The 17071-nt window shown below is 37.0% G+C and overlaps 1 protein-coding gene across 1 annotated transcript; it reads left to right on the top strand.

The window, feature by feature from the left end:
• The first annotated feature begins 15175 nt into the window (after positions 1 to 15175).
• Positions 15176 to 16549, top strand: LOC104586352 (transcription factor TCP11). The gene has a single exon (XM_010243551.3). It carries the CDS (start codon positions 15501 to 15503, stop codon positions 16152 to 16154), a length of 654 nt encoding a protein of 217 aa, XP_010241853.1. The 5' UTR covers positions 15176 to 15500; the 3' UTR covers positions 16155 to 16549.
• Positions 16550 to 17071: the final 522 nt, after the last annotated feature.

Genomic DNA, 17071 nt, shown 5'->3' with positions numbered 1-17071 from the left:
TTCCAGAAGATTCCATGCCCTCGATACTTCCAGACTCAGATCTGTTCACGGGCCGGGTTCAGGTCGGGAGGCCCGAGTGGCCGACCCAACCCTTTTGCCTTGATCTCAGAATTTGACCCGGTGGCCTTTATATAAATCCAACTTTACCATTAGGCTTAGAAATTGGGCCAGAACCTAACCCTTTTATAAAGCTCAAAACTAGGCATGAAATTGGATAAATTGATATAAATTATATATTATTAACATATTTTTATTACATGTAATATTATTGGGTCGGGTTTGTGCTCAGGCTTAAACTTTTGAAAAACCCATGTTCGATCTAAAAAAATAGTCGGGCCTGGATCGTAGAGCTTAAGCCCGAATTTTGTCTAAACCCAATAAAAAACAGGTCAAGCTGGCAAATTCATCCGACTACCTGGCCCATGAACAGGCCTCTAGGGAAGCGTTAAGGGCACGACCAGACCCGTGCCCCTACAAAGATTTATCTCCCTTCTAAATAAATTGCATAGAGGTTGTACATGTTAACTTACTACTTAATGGTAGAAGACTACAAGCTATAAAATTTGGAAACATTACAAAACCATTGATGTGTTTTTTCGACATATACTTTGAACCTCTATTTTACTTTATTTTTACGAAAATTATCCAAAATCCATCATCATTTTTTATGAATTCTCTTAAATTCATCGCAACTTTTCAAAACGTTCAAAACTCACCATGTCATATGAGTTTTATTTTCCAAAACTCACCTTCCGTTAGTAAACTATTAATGTTTCTTAACATAAATGGCCACGTCAGCATAAATAACACTTTTCATAACCAAATTACCCTTGAATGGCGAATTAGGGGAAAGGGTCATTTAGGTTAGGGTTAGACTGAAATTCTCTCTCTCTCTCTCTCTCTGCTTTGCCTCTTTAGCTCAGATCTGGCCACCACACCATCTTCTCTCGCTTAGATCTTGAAGGTAGTCACTGCATCACCCTCTCTCTCGCTCAAATCTGGCAGTGGCACCACCTTCTTTCACTCATATCTTTAAGGTAATCACCGCATCTCTCTCTCTACATATATATATATATATATCTCTATCTATCTCTCGTTCGCTTAGATCTGGCCGTCGCACCACCCTATCTCACTCATATCTTGAAGGTATTCACTACATCACCCACTCTCTTGCTCAGATCTAGCTGCGCTGCTACACCACCTTCTCTCACTCATATCTTGAAGGTAGTCACTGCATCACCCACTCTCTCGCTTAGATCTGGCCGCTACACCACCTTTTCTCGCTCAGATCTTGAAGGTAATCATTGCATCACCCTTTCTCTTGCTCAAATTTGGTCGCCGCACCACCTTCTCTCTCGTTCTTGAAGGTAGTCGCACCACCCTCTCTCTTGCTCAGATCTTACCGCCACCGCACCACCCTCTTCGGATCTTGTTGTCGTTGTAGCACTTTCTCTCTGGCTCGGATTTTGAAGAAGACAATCTATTGGTTTGAAGATTTGAAAGAAGACAATCATAAATTTCAAAGATTTTTTATGTTTTGAAACATTTGCAATGTATTCTTTTGAATATAGAATGTAAATCCCCATCGAGGGTTCTACAAATTTATGCAAAAAATATTTTTGTAATTGTTTATCTGATTGTTTGAAATTTTGTTGCAACAATCTTCGGATTTAGTGTCTAATTTTTGTTTTTTCTTTTGTCTTTTGAAAAATTGTATCATTTAATTAGTTTGTTTGTAATTTTTTATTTTTTCTAAAATATATAATTAAAAACTCTTTTTTTTATTTTTGATTTTTTAGTTGATATTTTTAAATTTGTAATATTTTATGTATTTTTTTGTAGGTTTTTATTATATTTTTTAAAATTTTATCACTTGATTGAGTTTTTTTACAATTTTTTACTTTTTTCTATAATATATATTTTTTAAATTTTTATCATTTTATGTATATTTGCAATTTCTATTTTTATCCAATCTTTATATTTTTAAAGTTTCTTTTGTCTTTTTTAGTTTTCAATTTCCTTGTTTTTTTTGCATTTTTAGTGTTTTGTTATAATTTCCAATGTTTTTTCTAATTTCTGTTTTTTACATTTTCTATTTTCTATAATCTATAATTTTTTTTGTATGTTTTGTTATTTATTTGCAATTTCTGTGTTTTTTTATAATTTTAGGTGTTTTCTACAATTTTTATTTTTTTATTTTGTTTTCAATTTCTATAGTTTTTTTTTTGTATTTTCTATGTTTTTATGTTTTTATATTTAAAAATATTTTTTGAACATTTTCCATTTTTTCATGTTTTTGTAGTTAAAACATTAAAATATATAGGTATATTTTATATTTTTCTATGAAGGGTAAAATGGTAATGTCTTAAATCCGATTAGTCTGTTTAGTGTCAAGTTAGTAACATGGTGAGTTTTGGACATTTTGAAAAGTTATAGTGAGTTTAAGAGAATTCATAAAAAGTGATGGTGAGTTTTGGACAACTTCCCTTCTTATTAATACAAAAAAAGATAATTAAAGACTCTCAACTAGGGGTGATCATTTCAGCTCGGCCTGGCCCGGCCCAAAAGTTCCAGGCTTGGGCTTGGGTTTTGTGTTCAAGACCGGGCCTGTAATTATAGGGTCGGGCTTGGGCTGAATACTTCAAGCCCGGCTCGGGTCCGGCCTGGCCCGCATATATTTAAATTTACACATTTTGTGTATAATGTATACATATGTATATATGTTATTTTACATTATATTATATATTTATATATAAATACTATAACATGGCATGTATAATTTATAATATATGTAATATTTTATATTATATAATGTATAAAACAAGTTTATATGCATGTTATGTCATTTAATATATAGATATATAATTATTTATATATGAGTAACATTGGCCCAGAATCAAGCTCGGCCCAGCCTGGGCCTGTATAGACCTAAGATATGGCTTATGTTTCAGGCTTAGAACCCTGGGCCGGACAGGCCCGAGCCTGAGCTATAACCCTTATCATAAGTGCAAAGCCTGGCCCGGCCCATGATCACCCCTACTCTCAACTTTGACTCCTGCATAAACCTCCACTTTTCAAATAAATTAGGGTGCAACTTAGGATTTGGAATTTACTACTTGCCAACTTGGGTGTAAAACTAGGGATGCATATGGATAGGATCTAGCAACCTATGGGTGAGAGTGATAAAAGGAAAATATCTCAAATATGGAGATCCGTGGCAGGTTGTTAAGAAGGGGAACATGTCATGGGCTTGGAGAGGTATAATAGAAGCTAGGGAAGTCCTAAGAAAGGGGATTGGATGAAAATAGGCAATGAGAAATCCATCCAGTTCTGGAGTGATAGCTGGGTAGATAAAAATAAGTTAGAAAGCATGTTAAGTATTTCTCCAAAGAATCAGGTGAGTGATTTCATTAGGGGTGGATTCGAGTCGAGCCAAGCTGAATAGCTAGCTATTCGAGCTCAGCTCGCCAAGGCAGTACGAGGCTCGAGCTTGAGCTTGAACTCGGTTCGAGCTAGAACCTTAAGCTCGACCTCGGCTTGATTTAAGCTTGACTTGAGAAAATGTTTTATAAAATATATATATATATATAATATTTTTTATTTAAGTAAGTGGAAGACTCCAATCATCTTTCTTTTTTTTTGGCGATGTGAGGATGTTTGTAAAATTTGGGGTGAGTTTAACAATACTATCTAAACTCCTTGTCAAGGGGAAGACCTCACCAATTGGTGGATAAAAAAATCCCCAAATCATAATGTGGAACTAATAGAGACTATTATGTGGAATATTTGGAAGAGGAGGAATTTTTTTTTTTTTAAGAATAATGTCATCACCCTTAACTAGGTAGTAAGGAAATCCGTCCTTGAATGGCAAGAATATATCAAAACATGTAATCAGAAAAGTGTTAGAGATTCGACAGAAACCTCAAAAGTGCTCATAAAATGGTCACATCCAAGAGAGGGGAGATGTAAGATAAATTTTGACGCTTCCAGGAGGGAGGATGGTAAAAAGTGCAATAGTAGCCATAATGAGGGATGAGTGCAAAAAAATCAAACTGTTTAGTTGCAAGGATATAGGTGTGTGTACGATCAATGAAACAGAGGCATGAGTTGTTGTGGAAGCCCATACCATTGCAGCCAGATTTCCCAATCTAAGGTTTGTCATCGAAGGAGATTCCAACATCATCATTGAGAACATCAACAACCTTATCACGGAGATATGCAATCTAAATATCTCCTACAAGCATGCCTTCAGGGAAGCGAATTTCACAACTGATAGACTGGCGACCCTGGGTACCTGTTTATGGGCCGGGCTTCGGGCCGGGCCCATTCAAATTTTGGCAAAAGCCAAACCCGAGGCTAACCCATAAACAGGTCTATGGGTCATGATATCAATATATTTTGTTCCAGTATAAATGACCCAAACTAAATTTTATTTGTTTCTTTGATGCTTGGGGTCATTTTACTGAATCGAAGTCGTCTTGTTAGATTTTCCTTGTTTTTTCTTGTTCTTTTTTTTTTTGTAATACTCTATATCAAAAAAAAAAAACAAAAAACCAAGTGGAAACACCCCCTTTTTGATTCATCCAAATTGCCCAATGTACAATCCTTGTTAGGTCAAATAAAACAATAATGAATGGTTAGACCCTTTTTTTTTATCACAAATGAGCTACTTGGTTCCCTATTCGTTTTAAACATCACACTAAATAATGGGGGATCTATTGTTGGAAAAGGAATTTATAAGAAACCTCCAACAAGAACTTAACCATTGTGGACAAATCCCCTTAAAGCTATTTTTGGTTTGAAGAAAAAGATAGGGAAAGGAAGGGAAATACAAGGAAACCGATACAAGGTTTATAAAGATTTCCATACCTTTCCCTTCCTTTCCCTACAATTTCCTTGAAACCAAACATAGCCTAAATGTCACAAGATGAAAATGGAAAGGGAAAGTCTATGATGTGGGAAAGACATGGTACTGAAAGAGTTTTCACCAATCAAAACTCACCCATGAATTTTGATAAATAACAATTGATTGTCTAACACATTTATGATTCCAGTTGATTGGTCACACGTTTTTCATATATCATATATTTTCCATATCATAGCCAAACCCAAATGGAAATCCAATGCCAATACCAACTTAGGTTGTATTTGGTATCATTGTTGCTTCTACTAAAAATATTTGGGGTTTATCAAGACACTTTTTTGATAAAACATCCCTTTATTTACATAAAAAAATCCATCATTCATATTAAATCCAGGTACCATTGCCACGAGTCAACACCTGTGCCCTATAGAGTGTGCCCCACAGGCGCCCCACATGCACATCTCAATGTGCATTGGGAACATTTCTCGAAGTTGTCATTGGGAGATGTTCCCAATACATGGTTGGGATGTGTTGTGGGGCGCAGATGTGAATTCCATTGCCACTTCTTCATGAAAGCTAAATTTTTTTAGTGGAAGTGGTTACATGATGTGATGAGACAAGACAATTCATCAAAAATTTGTATTGATAAATCCCAAATGATACAAATACAACCTTAATTGCCTCTCTTAAAGCCATAGCTCAACTTCCACACTCCATAGTGAGAAAAGAGTAAAGGTCACATATCTAGCAACTACTAGATTACCATTAGACCTATTCATGGGTCGGGTAGCATAATGGTCCAGCCCGACCCAACTCGTTATAAGTCGGGCTTAGTCATAATTTTAAGCCTCTGGGCTCGGGCTTGAGCCTAAAGCACCGGCCCGACTTTTTTTCAGGTCGGGCTCGGGCTTTCTCAAAAAATCCCAACCCAAACCCGAGCCCAACATGATACTATATATTAAATAATAAAAAAAATATTTTATTTAATAATATATATACAATATTTTTTCTTTGTTCTTTTTCTCTTTTTTCAAGTAATAGTGAGATGTTTATTATTTTTGAGTTTTGAAGGTTTTTAATATAAATAAAAAACTTTTGAATTGAATAAAAAAAGAAAAAAATTATATTTTCAAATTCCTGATCAGGCTTCAAGCTTTATATTAGGGTCGGGCTTGGGGTCAAGACCTAGGCCCGATGGTCAGGCCAGGCTCAAGCTCAACGGCTCAAAGTTCAAGTGTGGTAACCAAGTACCTAGAGCTTTCAAAATCAACACATAAGTCCAAACACGATTAACTGACATTTATGGTGAGTGATAGAAATACCAAATTGTTCATTTTAAATTCCTTTTTCATGCAATCTTGATAATAAGTTTGTTCGCATGGTTTCAAAGAATTGTTAGACTTAGATGCAAGGTCAGTTTGGTAAAACTCAAAAGAGCCCCTTGTGAAACAGTATCATAAAAGATGAGAAGGGTAGTTATGAGATTTTGAAATGTTTCAAGATGTACATGACATACAAATCTATATCTATATCTATACTATTAAAAAGTATGAATCAGGTACTAGGTTTCTGAAATTTCTTTTCACTAAAATACACCTCCTCTTGAATTTGGTTCATCTTCCCTTAAAGGGAATAAAATGTAATTAAAATAATATTATTAATTACATTCAATTACCTCTCATTAAGTCTCACATTTAAGGCATTAAATAAGCCTCATTTTCTCTCTTTTGAATCCAATATTTACACTTTTGTTTCTCATCATTAAATTACACTATTAAATCCATACACAATAATTATTAATAGAATGAAATTTTATATTTTCAAAATAAACCTAGAAAAGAAGCCATGTTCTCCATGTAGGTGGTGGGTAAGTAATTCAACCATTTGGGTCAAATGGATATAATTCCATAGTGTCATAAACAAAATAATACAAATTTAAAAATATAAAAATACAAAAATAGAGAAAATAGAGAAACTTTGAAAAAAATGGGCACATTTCTGTTACTATATATTTTTCATATTAGAAATATAAGTATGATAAATAGGGATAATTTTATTAATGATGGACTTGGAACATACAACTTAAAATTGATGAGAAATGAACCTGTTTTCCTATCTAGGAGCTGGGTTAGTGGTTCAATCTTTTAGGTCAAATGGGTTAACCCATGATGTATAATTAAAAAATAAAAATTTTAAAATAGAACAATAAAAAAACATGAAACAATTTGGGCAAATCTATAATATTGTATATTAATCATATAAACAAAAATAAGTGTAACAAACAATAATTATTTTATTAATGATAAAAATTAAATGCAAAATTTAAAACTAGTTTGAAAATGAAACCATTTTCATATCTAGATAAATATATATATATATATACATACATATATATTATTGAACAAAAATAAATGTCAAAATAAGAATTATGTCTATGAATGATGAAAATGGAATACAAGATTTAAAATCAACCAAACAGGCAAAATGGTTTTTCAATCTAGGTGGTGGGTTAGTGGTTCAACTATCAATGTCAAATGGATCAACACATGATGTTATAATTAAATAATAAAACACAAAGTTATAGAAAAAAAGTAGAAATTTATAGATAAATTTGGGTACATTCTATAATGTTATATATTCATCATATAAAAATCTAAAATAAATATTTTATTAATGATGGAAATGGGATACAAAAAATAAAGAGCATTAATGTCTAACACATGACTCCACTAACCATGTCAAATAGTTTAATGATTTAATTAGCTAGGTCACCGTAGGAAATTGGTTTGGTGGTAAATCGACTTTCAATCTGAATTGGGTGGTGGATTGATCAATTTAATCATTTGACTTGACTACAATATTAAAAACCATTATTCAAACAATATATTGGAATTGCATTTTCTCTTGTTAAATAAGTAACTTTTATTATAAAAATAATGAACTTTTTATTATTTCTATAGAAAATTTTGAACATGCATTAATATTATATATTTTTCATATTAAACAAAAATATGCTTGAAAAAATGAGGATTGTTGTTAGTAAAGATATAAATAGTTAAAAATACAAAAAAAAACGAATTAATGTCTTAACCGTAGCCCATTGACCTGGTTAAATAGGTTAGTAGTTCAACCAATAATGTCATTTGGTTGTTGATGAAGTCAATAATATTTTTTATATAATAAAGTGGTTTAGGTTAAAACATATTCTAAAAATATGTCCAAGTGACAAACTAATGAATCCAACTCTATGGTTCAACCACATTCTGAAAACATTGATAGAAACCATAAGAACATTTGAACTTAGGTTTTTGAGTTGAAAGACAACATATCCACTAATACACCATGTTTTGATCACTTTTATTTGTTTCGTGAATTCTAGTAAAAACATTAAAATATAATTATCATTGTCTACATGTGAGGTTGCCACGTGCAATGCGCATGCATGCTTACTTGTAATTTAGAGGACGTCAATGGCTGTAGTACTTATCTATAATTTTCCGCTAATTTTAATGTCATGTAATGGAAGTCTATTCCAATGTTGTCTGAAAGAAGCAAGATTGGAAAAACCCTCTGGTAGTTTTTCCTCCAACACCCATGCACATAACCTAAAGGTAGTATTAAAAGTCAAAATCTTTACATGGCACTTACAAAAAAATTTAATTGGGAACACATCCCAAATAATACTCATAATGAAGACTATTTTTTTTCTAGGTTGGCTTGGCTTGATAATTCTCGATGGACCCAATTATAATAAACCTATTGAAAATATTATACACTTAATATATATTAATTTTATCAGGTTGGATCCAAATCGATTCAATACTAGGTAGAACTAGTTCTAGGTTGATAATAATTAGTTTATTAAGAATTGTAACCAACCCATCAATACCATATCCTGGAACCTGAATCAGCCCAATTGGTTCAGGTCCATTGATAGTCCTACTCAGTAAAGTTAAGGCAATTATCTACTTTATATATTATTAGAGATAATTCTTACATATGTATATTTAAATTATGATGGTATATCCAAATTCAATTGGATTGTGTATAAACCACACTTTGTTGTGGGGCCGCATATTACATATTTCACTTGGATATTCTCTACCATTAATAAAACAATTTTTTTTTTCTTTTTAACTAGTACAATCCATTTATAGTTATTTGGCATTAAACCCAAGTGGGTACACCTGGAGATTGATTATAATTTAAACTTACCACATTAAAAATATTTTAGGAGGCGTTCTTTTTTGGGATTTTGAGAGGGGGAAAGTTGGTCAATGGGATTTTGGTTCCCATTGACCAAGAATTCCAGGTTCTTTTTTCATATTTATGTGGGGACTAGGAAAAGTTTATTTTCATGGATACCACTTACCCCCATCTCCTAGGTGGGTAAATAACGAATTCGAGGCTTTCTCAAAAATGATAGCTAGCGACAAGGTTTTGTTATTAAAAATATTCTCAATTAGATTTTTCATCTATGCCATAAAAGGATGGTGAATTTTTCCTTTTATATCTGGACCAAAGCCATGATATCTGACAGATTCCTCCACGTCTCCTAAACCGAGTTGTTAATACTATTTGGTAACTTGAAAGTATTTTAGGTTATTAGTCACACTTGTTTAGTATGAATTCACTTGACAAGAATGTGGTTAACATCCTCCTCCTCCTCCCCAGATATGCTGCACAAACCATCAATCTTCATTCCCCTAGACAAGAGTAACCTTTTTGTTGGGAGCAAGGTTCAAAGTATCGACACGTATCGGCCCGTATCGGCTGACGTATAGTTCCGGTACCCCATCAATACGCCCCTACAGTGGGTATATTGGTGGTCTGACCAGTTTAGGGTGTGGCAAAGATCTAAACCGGCTTCCCTGAACCAGTTGAAGAAAAAGAAAACCACCAAAAAGAGTATCAATTCGCCTGATATGCCCATACCGACGTATTGGGCATATTGGGCGTATTGATATTTTGAACCTTGGTTGGGAGTTTGTTATTTAGAAGGAGGTACATGAAAGTTTTATATTTGGGATGGGTCTTTAGTCCCATACTTTTGCTAATTCATTTGATAAACTAGGGGGATTGCCATCTAAGGAGCTAGCCTTAATATACGTTGATTTAATAGAGAAAGTTCCATTTGGATTCGACCTCCAAATAATGATACTCTCCTCCTTAGGGACTGAAGGAATGAAAATGGTTCTTAATTACTTTATCCCACACTTGGGATGACAGACCAAACTTATAATCATTCGTTCCTTCCAAATCCCCCCCTCCATATCAATGATATCACTTACTTTCAGATCAACATTACAAATTGATTCCTCATTAACATAATTGCTAATTGGGAAATCATTTGCCCAATTATCATTCCAAAAATGTATTTCTTTGCCATTGCCAAATTCCCATCCAATACCATTTTTAGTAAATTTCTAGAGGAGAGAATACCTCTCCAATCCCAGGAATGGTCTTTTTTCTTTTTAACTTCATAAAAGTTTCCTCTTAAATATTTTTTGATACTACTTGGACCCAAGGGTTTTCTTTCTCATTTAGAATCTTCCACCCAAGTTTTTTTGGTTAATCACCCCTCCTTTTTTTTCTCAAAATGCTGGTTGTGGGATTTGATTCTGCATCATTGCTGGGACAAGCCAGCTAATACACCAACAAGCCAGCCCTTGATTGGTTCCCAAGTTTGACAATACAAGCATCATTTACCCATCCTAGATTTTTTAAACCTAGGCCATCCATTTTTTGGTGGTGCACTCCCACTCCCAATTAACTAAATCTCTTTGATTCCTTTCTAACACATCAATCACCCCTTGGGGATTTTATAGAGAGGGACTGAGAGAGAGAGAGTTCCTCTTCGGACCCTTTAATTTTCAATTAAGTTTCTCTCTTAGGAAGGTGAAAGGTTCACAAGTGTGACAAACTATTGAAAGAGTCAAACACTATGTTTGTATCGGGTAGGAATGGCAGTGGGGCAGGGCGGGGGCGTGTTTTGCATGCCCCGACCCTGACCCCAAACTCAAATGCCTTGTCCCATGCCCTCCTTGAACTCCATCGGGACTAGAAATCCTAACTAATCCCCATCTCCCATCCCTTTAGGAACTGGAATCTCAAACTCCACTAGGGATATAACCCTAACCTCATCCTCATCCCCGTGAAGAACAAGGATCTCTGAATTTGCCCCACCCGCCCTGGTCATTCTTACTTGCACACTTGCCAGTTTATTTTTTATTTCTTGGAACCTACCTAAAACTATTTTATATTATGTAATATAATATAGTGTAATATATAATATTATAATATAGCATAATATATACTAATACCATCCCTGCCTTGTCCCCGATCCCTAGAATTTTAGGTTTTCCCAAAATTCGCCCCAAGCCTCAATAAGTGGTCAAAAAGCTTGCCCCAACTGAGGTGGGGCATGGCAAAGCCCCACGGGGATGGGTTAAATTGCCGTCTCTAGTATTAGGGATGATCATGGGTTGGGACTGGCTTAATTAACAATAATGCATACAAAAATCTCGACCTAGCCCTGTTCCATAAATTTGTGGGTTGGGTCAGGCCAAGAATGATTACCCCTATGGGTGATCATTTCAGCTCGGCCTGCCCCGGAAATTTCGGGCTTGGGCCTGGGTTTTGTGTTTAGGTCCGGCCCAGGCCCGGGCCCACATCAGGCCCACAAATTTTAGGGTCGGGCTTGGGCTTAATACTTCAAGCCCGGCCTGGCTCACATATATTTAAACTTACACATTTTGTGTATAATGTATACATATGTATACATGCTATTTTACATTATATTATATATTTTATATATAAATATTATAACATGACATGTATAATTTATATTATATGTAATATTTTATATTATATAATGTATAAAATAAGTTTATATGCATGTTATGTCATTTAATATATAGATATGTAATGTTTTATATATGAGTAACGTTGGCCCAGAATCAGGTCTGACCCGACCCGGGTCTGTATAGACCTAGGCTAGGGTTTATGTTTCAAGCCCGGAACCCCAGGCCCAGGCCCAGGCCTAAGCTATAACCCTTATCATATGTGCAAAGCCCAGCTCGGGCCCGACCCGTGAGCACCCTTAATTACCCCCCCACTTTCTATATAGCGTACCTTTCCTAAGACTTCCGGTGGGTAGAGACTATTATTGGCTAATGACATAAAATGAAATTTTGTTCAAAGAAACGAACAAGGAAATTTGCCATGGAACAAAAGAATGACCATTGAATAGAATGTATTATGAAGGATTGCTTTTGAGGATTGTTGTGGACCAACCACCCCAAATTTCTATACCTCACCTTCTTCCTTTTATTAGACAAAAAGTAATCAATTGGTATTCGACACCTAGGCCTCATTCGCTTTTCGATAAATTATTTATCTGGATAAGTGCATTATACATATTCTTTTATTTCATAGGTAAATAAAACAATGATTGTTTTAGCTATAAAAGTCTATTATTTAAAAAGACATTTTTATCTCATCCAAGTGTTAGCAACTTTCTCCCTGTTGGAAAAGTTATTTTTACCCACATGAGAGATAGGTATCACTTACATGAATAAATGATGCCCAAGAAAACAGATTTTTCCTGATCTCCATATAAATCTAAGAAAAAATCATAAATTTTTTAATCAATGAAAACCAAAATACCATTACGAATTTTCCCCTTCTCAAAGTCCAAAAAAAAGAACGCCCCTAATGTTCATGGTTAATAAGTACATGCTCCATATAACTACACAGTGAGCAAGGCCAATACGTATAATTGGGCCTTGGGGTGTAAGCGAGCCTAACCAAGTTACGAGTTACTTGAGTTTTATTCATTAAATAATTGAATTCGACTTAAAATATTAAAATTTAATAATTGGTCGAATCGAGTTCTAGCTTTACAATACTTGATTCATGTGACGAGTTCATATCTGCGCCCCACAAGGGGTCATCATGGGGAGACGTTGTGAATACATGGCCGGGATGTACTGTGGGACGTTGTGGGCACCCTCTTATGAGACACAGATGTGACTCTCATGCAATTTGTGAGATTAAAAAAATTTATATTAAAATATTATTTTTATTATTAATTTATTTACAATAACTCAAGTCAAATTCCAACAAAAAGCTCAAACCTTTGATCGAACTTGAACAACCCAATACTGACCTCAACTCGACTCAATTCGACTCCATTACAATTTATACTCGTAGTTGGCCCGTCTAGGAGTCCAGACCCAACTCGACGTTAGGATTGAGTCCACAGCAAGGTTTTCAAAATCGAACTGAACAACAAACTGGTTAGAGTCCGGTTCCCAGGTAGAATGGTTCAATCGTTTAAATCGAATGATGCCCATTCTGACGAGAAAAAAAATGGCCAAACCATTGAACGGTTCGAATGGATTGACCGCCCGAGTCAGCGGTTTGCTGACCAAATCAACAGTTTTTGGGGAAATAACCAAGGTTCTAAATATCGATATGGGCCGATACCTGTGTCGATGCTTTTTTTTTATGTTTTACTTATTTTTTCCGAAATCGGTTCAGAAGGGCCGATTTAAGGCCCAACTACCCTCTAAACCAGTGGTTGTCCCGATACAACCCCTATAGGGGCGTATCAAGAAACCATCAACACAATACGTATCGGATCATACGTGTCGATACTTTGAACCTTAAAAATAACTGTTCTAAAATAAAACAGAACCGATCACCTTACCTATTCCCAATTTTCAAGTCTGACCATGCAGTACAGTCTGGTTTTAAAAACCATGGTCCAAACCCAACAAGGTGCAAGCCCAACAATTAGAAATTGGATCCGAGTGACAACATGCATTGATAAATTCACCTCAAAAGTAAAATGGAAAAATACGGACAAATCCAATACAAATTTCTCAATACATCAATGCCCACCAATACCCTCCGTAAATTGACATCAATTCCGAGCTGCCACCTGGCCGAACCGTCGTTCTTCCAAAGAAAAATTAAATATTGACTTGATCCACTATTCGTAGCCCAGGTACAGTCCATTCCACGATGGGATGGGGCCAGCCCAGGGCTACCTAGCCCACCTCCAACTACAGTGTTTCTCGGCGGACCCTGTCTGTAGGGCGAAGAATTCAAGAGTTGCACTGCTACGGGGCAGGCATCAGGCAGCACCGCAGCAGGCAGTGCAGAGGTTAAGACAAGGGCAATTTAGTAATTCAAGCTCACCTTCACCTACTAAATAATCACTCATTCCCGAGAGAGAGAGAGACCAGTCAAACCTAAACCCCTCTCTCTCTGGAGGGCACATGATCACATGGTCCAAAAGTTCCACTGTACTCCTTTGTCATATCATATTCATTTAATAAATAACACGTGCTTCAATTGTAATAAGCGTGGACAGTGGCCACACTACCTGAACTCAAACTCTGTATCCTGAAACCCACCACCATGGCCCACTTGTTCTCTGATACAACCCAAAAAGCAAGCCCGGTCCCACCCCCACCTGAAACGGAAGGTAGGACTCACACCCCCAAAAAGCGACAGTACAACGTGACCGAGTCAGCTCCCCACAAGACTGCCCCTACAACGTCTCACAGCACATTATCATTCTTGATATTATCATCGGATGATGTTCTGAATACATGACGAGGATGTGCGGGAAATTGTGGGGCATTCTTGTAAGGGGCTGATTTGAACTCCAGTACATCTTGTTCCTGTGCTTTCGATGAATGGCCTCCCACGTGACGTCAGATCGGAATCTATTTCAGACCACATACCCCCAAACGCGTCCAACACCGTCTCGGGCTCCGAGCACTAATTAATTCAATAAATCTACCCGTCCCTTCCTCACTCCCCAGTCCCCACTGGGGGTGGGGGCATCTATGACTACGGGTTACTACTCATTACGGAAAAAAAGTCACTCAGATCCACCCACCACGTAAGCCCCACATACATATTATCACTTTTGCCTATTTCAACGGTCGACGATAGAGCCACGTCATCGAAAACTTCGAGATTCTCTGAACACGGATGACGTGGCGTTATCATCCACCGTCCAAAGGACAATTCTTCTCTTTTTTACTTTTTAGTAATGGGCCCACCACTTTTTCCCCTTCATGCACTTTGAGGAGGTCGGGAGGAGGGAGGGACGATTGAATTGTTGAGCAGCATCCTAGATTTCCTCGTGTACCACAAAACCTCAAACACTAAAAACGTAGACAACTTTTAAGAACACACACGCGCAACACATGCAGCAGAACCCCCCACCCCACTCTCACATCAACAAACAATAAATGAACAAATTAACAAAACTCCTCTCTCTCTCTCTCTCTCTATTTCTCTATCCTCTTTCTCCCTCCATTTCCTCCTTTTCTGATAGAAATAGAAGTCTGGTGGGGTCAAAAGAAATAAAGAATTCCTCAGCCTTCCCAAAATCTCTCTCTCTTTCTCAACTCCAATTCCATTCCGTTGCCCTATAAAACCCTAACTCCCACTCGCCCAGTTTCTTTCTTTCCTTCTCTGATTGTGAAACGCTCGGTTCGGTTCCGGTATCCAACTTTTTTACTTATATAAACCCTAAATCTTGTCCACCAAAACACAACCCTAACCCCCTCTTTCTGAGCAACTCTCGAGCTTTCTTCGATCACTCACGGAAATGGGATCAGAGTTGATCCTCCGTAACTCCTCTCAACCCGGCGAACAGAACACTGTATCGACGCGCGATGTTTCGAAAATCCAACTGACCCTCCCTCGGAAGTCATCCTCCAGGGACCGCCACACGAAGGTTAACGGCAGAGGCCGCAGGATCCGTATGCCAGCTCTCTGCGCTGCCCGCATCTTTCAGCTTACCCGCGAACTTGGCCACCGATCGGACGGGGAGACCATAGAATGGCTTCTCCGGCAGGCCGAGCCTTCTATCATTGCCGCTACAGGAACGGGAACCGTTCCGGCCCCTTCCGAGTCCACACCCACGGGTGTGATGCCTCCAGCGTCGTCTCCGTCGACGTCTGCGCCTGTGTCTTCGTCTTCGACTTCGATCTCCAGCGCCATCAAGGCTCGGCCAGTTGCGGCGGTTCCCGAGAACCATCGAGTCCCGACTGGGTTCTTGGCGGTTTCGTCATTCGAAACGGCACCGCCGATCTGTCGGCTTGATTTGTGTCAGCCACCGGTTGGGTTGGAGTTTCCGAGTAATGGGTATCGGCACATGCCGTTTACGGCTATGTTGCTACAACCAACATCGGAGGGAGAGGAGCAGCCACATCCGCCGCCGCCGCCGCAGCAACAACAGGAAGAGGTTAATAAGCACTGAATCTTTTGGGTAGGAGGTCTTTCCTTCTTGTTCTTCTTCTGTTCTTTGTCTTTGATTTGAAAAGAATCTATTATGAGTGGTAGAAGAAGAGCTTTTGAGCCAGAAAGATTGATCAGATGTAATTTTGGTAGGCTACATGTAAGATACATAGAATCATCATCATCATCATCATCACCACGATCATAATGTAACTAAATTTCTACATCTTTTTGCTTTTCTTTTTAGAAGACAAATGAATGTAGGGTTTTTCATGGGTTTTCATTTACTGTTTCTTCCCTTTCTTTTTCCGAGTTCACTGGTAATGTCTTCTTTTTTTTTGGCTTTTGGGTATTATATGATTTGAAGTTACAGGAAAAAAGAGAAAGTTTCTCTCTGCAGGCGTATTAGATTCTTTAGCTATTTATATAAAGAGAATCATGTCTTCTTTTGGTTTCTGAACCTGGGTTAATTGGTGCATTATAGAGAGGTGGGCCTTGTTTGCTCCTGTTGTATGTGAATGTGATCAAGACTTAGAGGGGTTGGAATAAAGAGAAAAAAATCTGTCTCTGTTTAGCTTGTGGCTATGCAGAGTTGCATTGTTAGTGTCATAATCTGTTTTTTAGGTGGACTCGTGACTCTCACTGAGAATGAAGCTGTGTTCTCATCATTGGTGGTTCTGGGTGTCGCCATGGAGGCGATTTGTGGGTCCTGGACGTGGCCTTGCATACAGTAGTTGCAGGTTTTTTTTTTGTGGGTTGCCCAGAAATTGACGTGCTTGATAGAGATAACGCTAGTGTGGCGTTTGGTTTGAACATTTGATTTGAAGTGTTTTTTTTTTCTTCTGAAATAAAATAAAATTTTATAACCTGGAGAGAAGTGTTGCGTTGCGTTTTGATGCAGTGTCGCTTTTAATAAAACGGCCTGGTTATTGAAAAACG

The sequence above is a fragment of the Nelumbo nucifera genome, chromosome 2, assembly GCF_055504915.1.
Source record: "Nelumbo nucifera cultivar China Antique chromosome 2, China Antique-T2T, whole genome shotgun sequence".
Classification (NCBI taxonomy): Eukaryota; Viridiplantae; Streptophyta; class Magnoliopsida; order Proteales; family Nelumbonaceae; genus Nelumbo; species Nelumbo nucifera.
The sequence above is the reverse complement of the archived record's forward strand: the minus strand, read 5'-3'. Positions and strand labels throughout refer to the sequence as shown.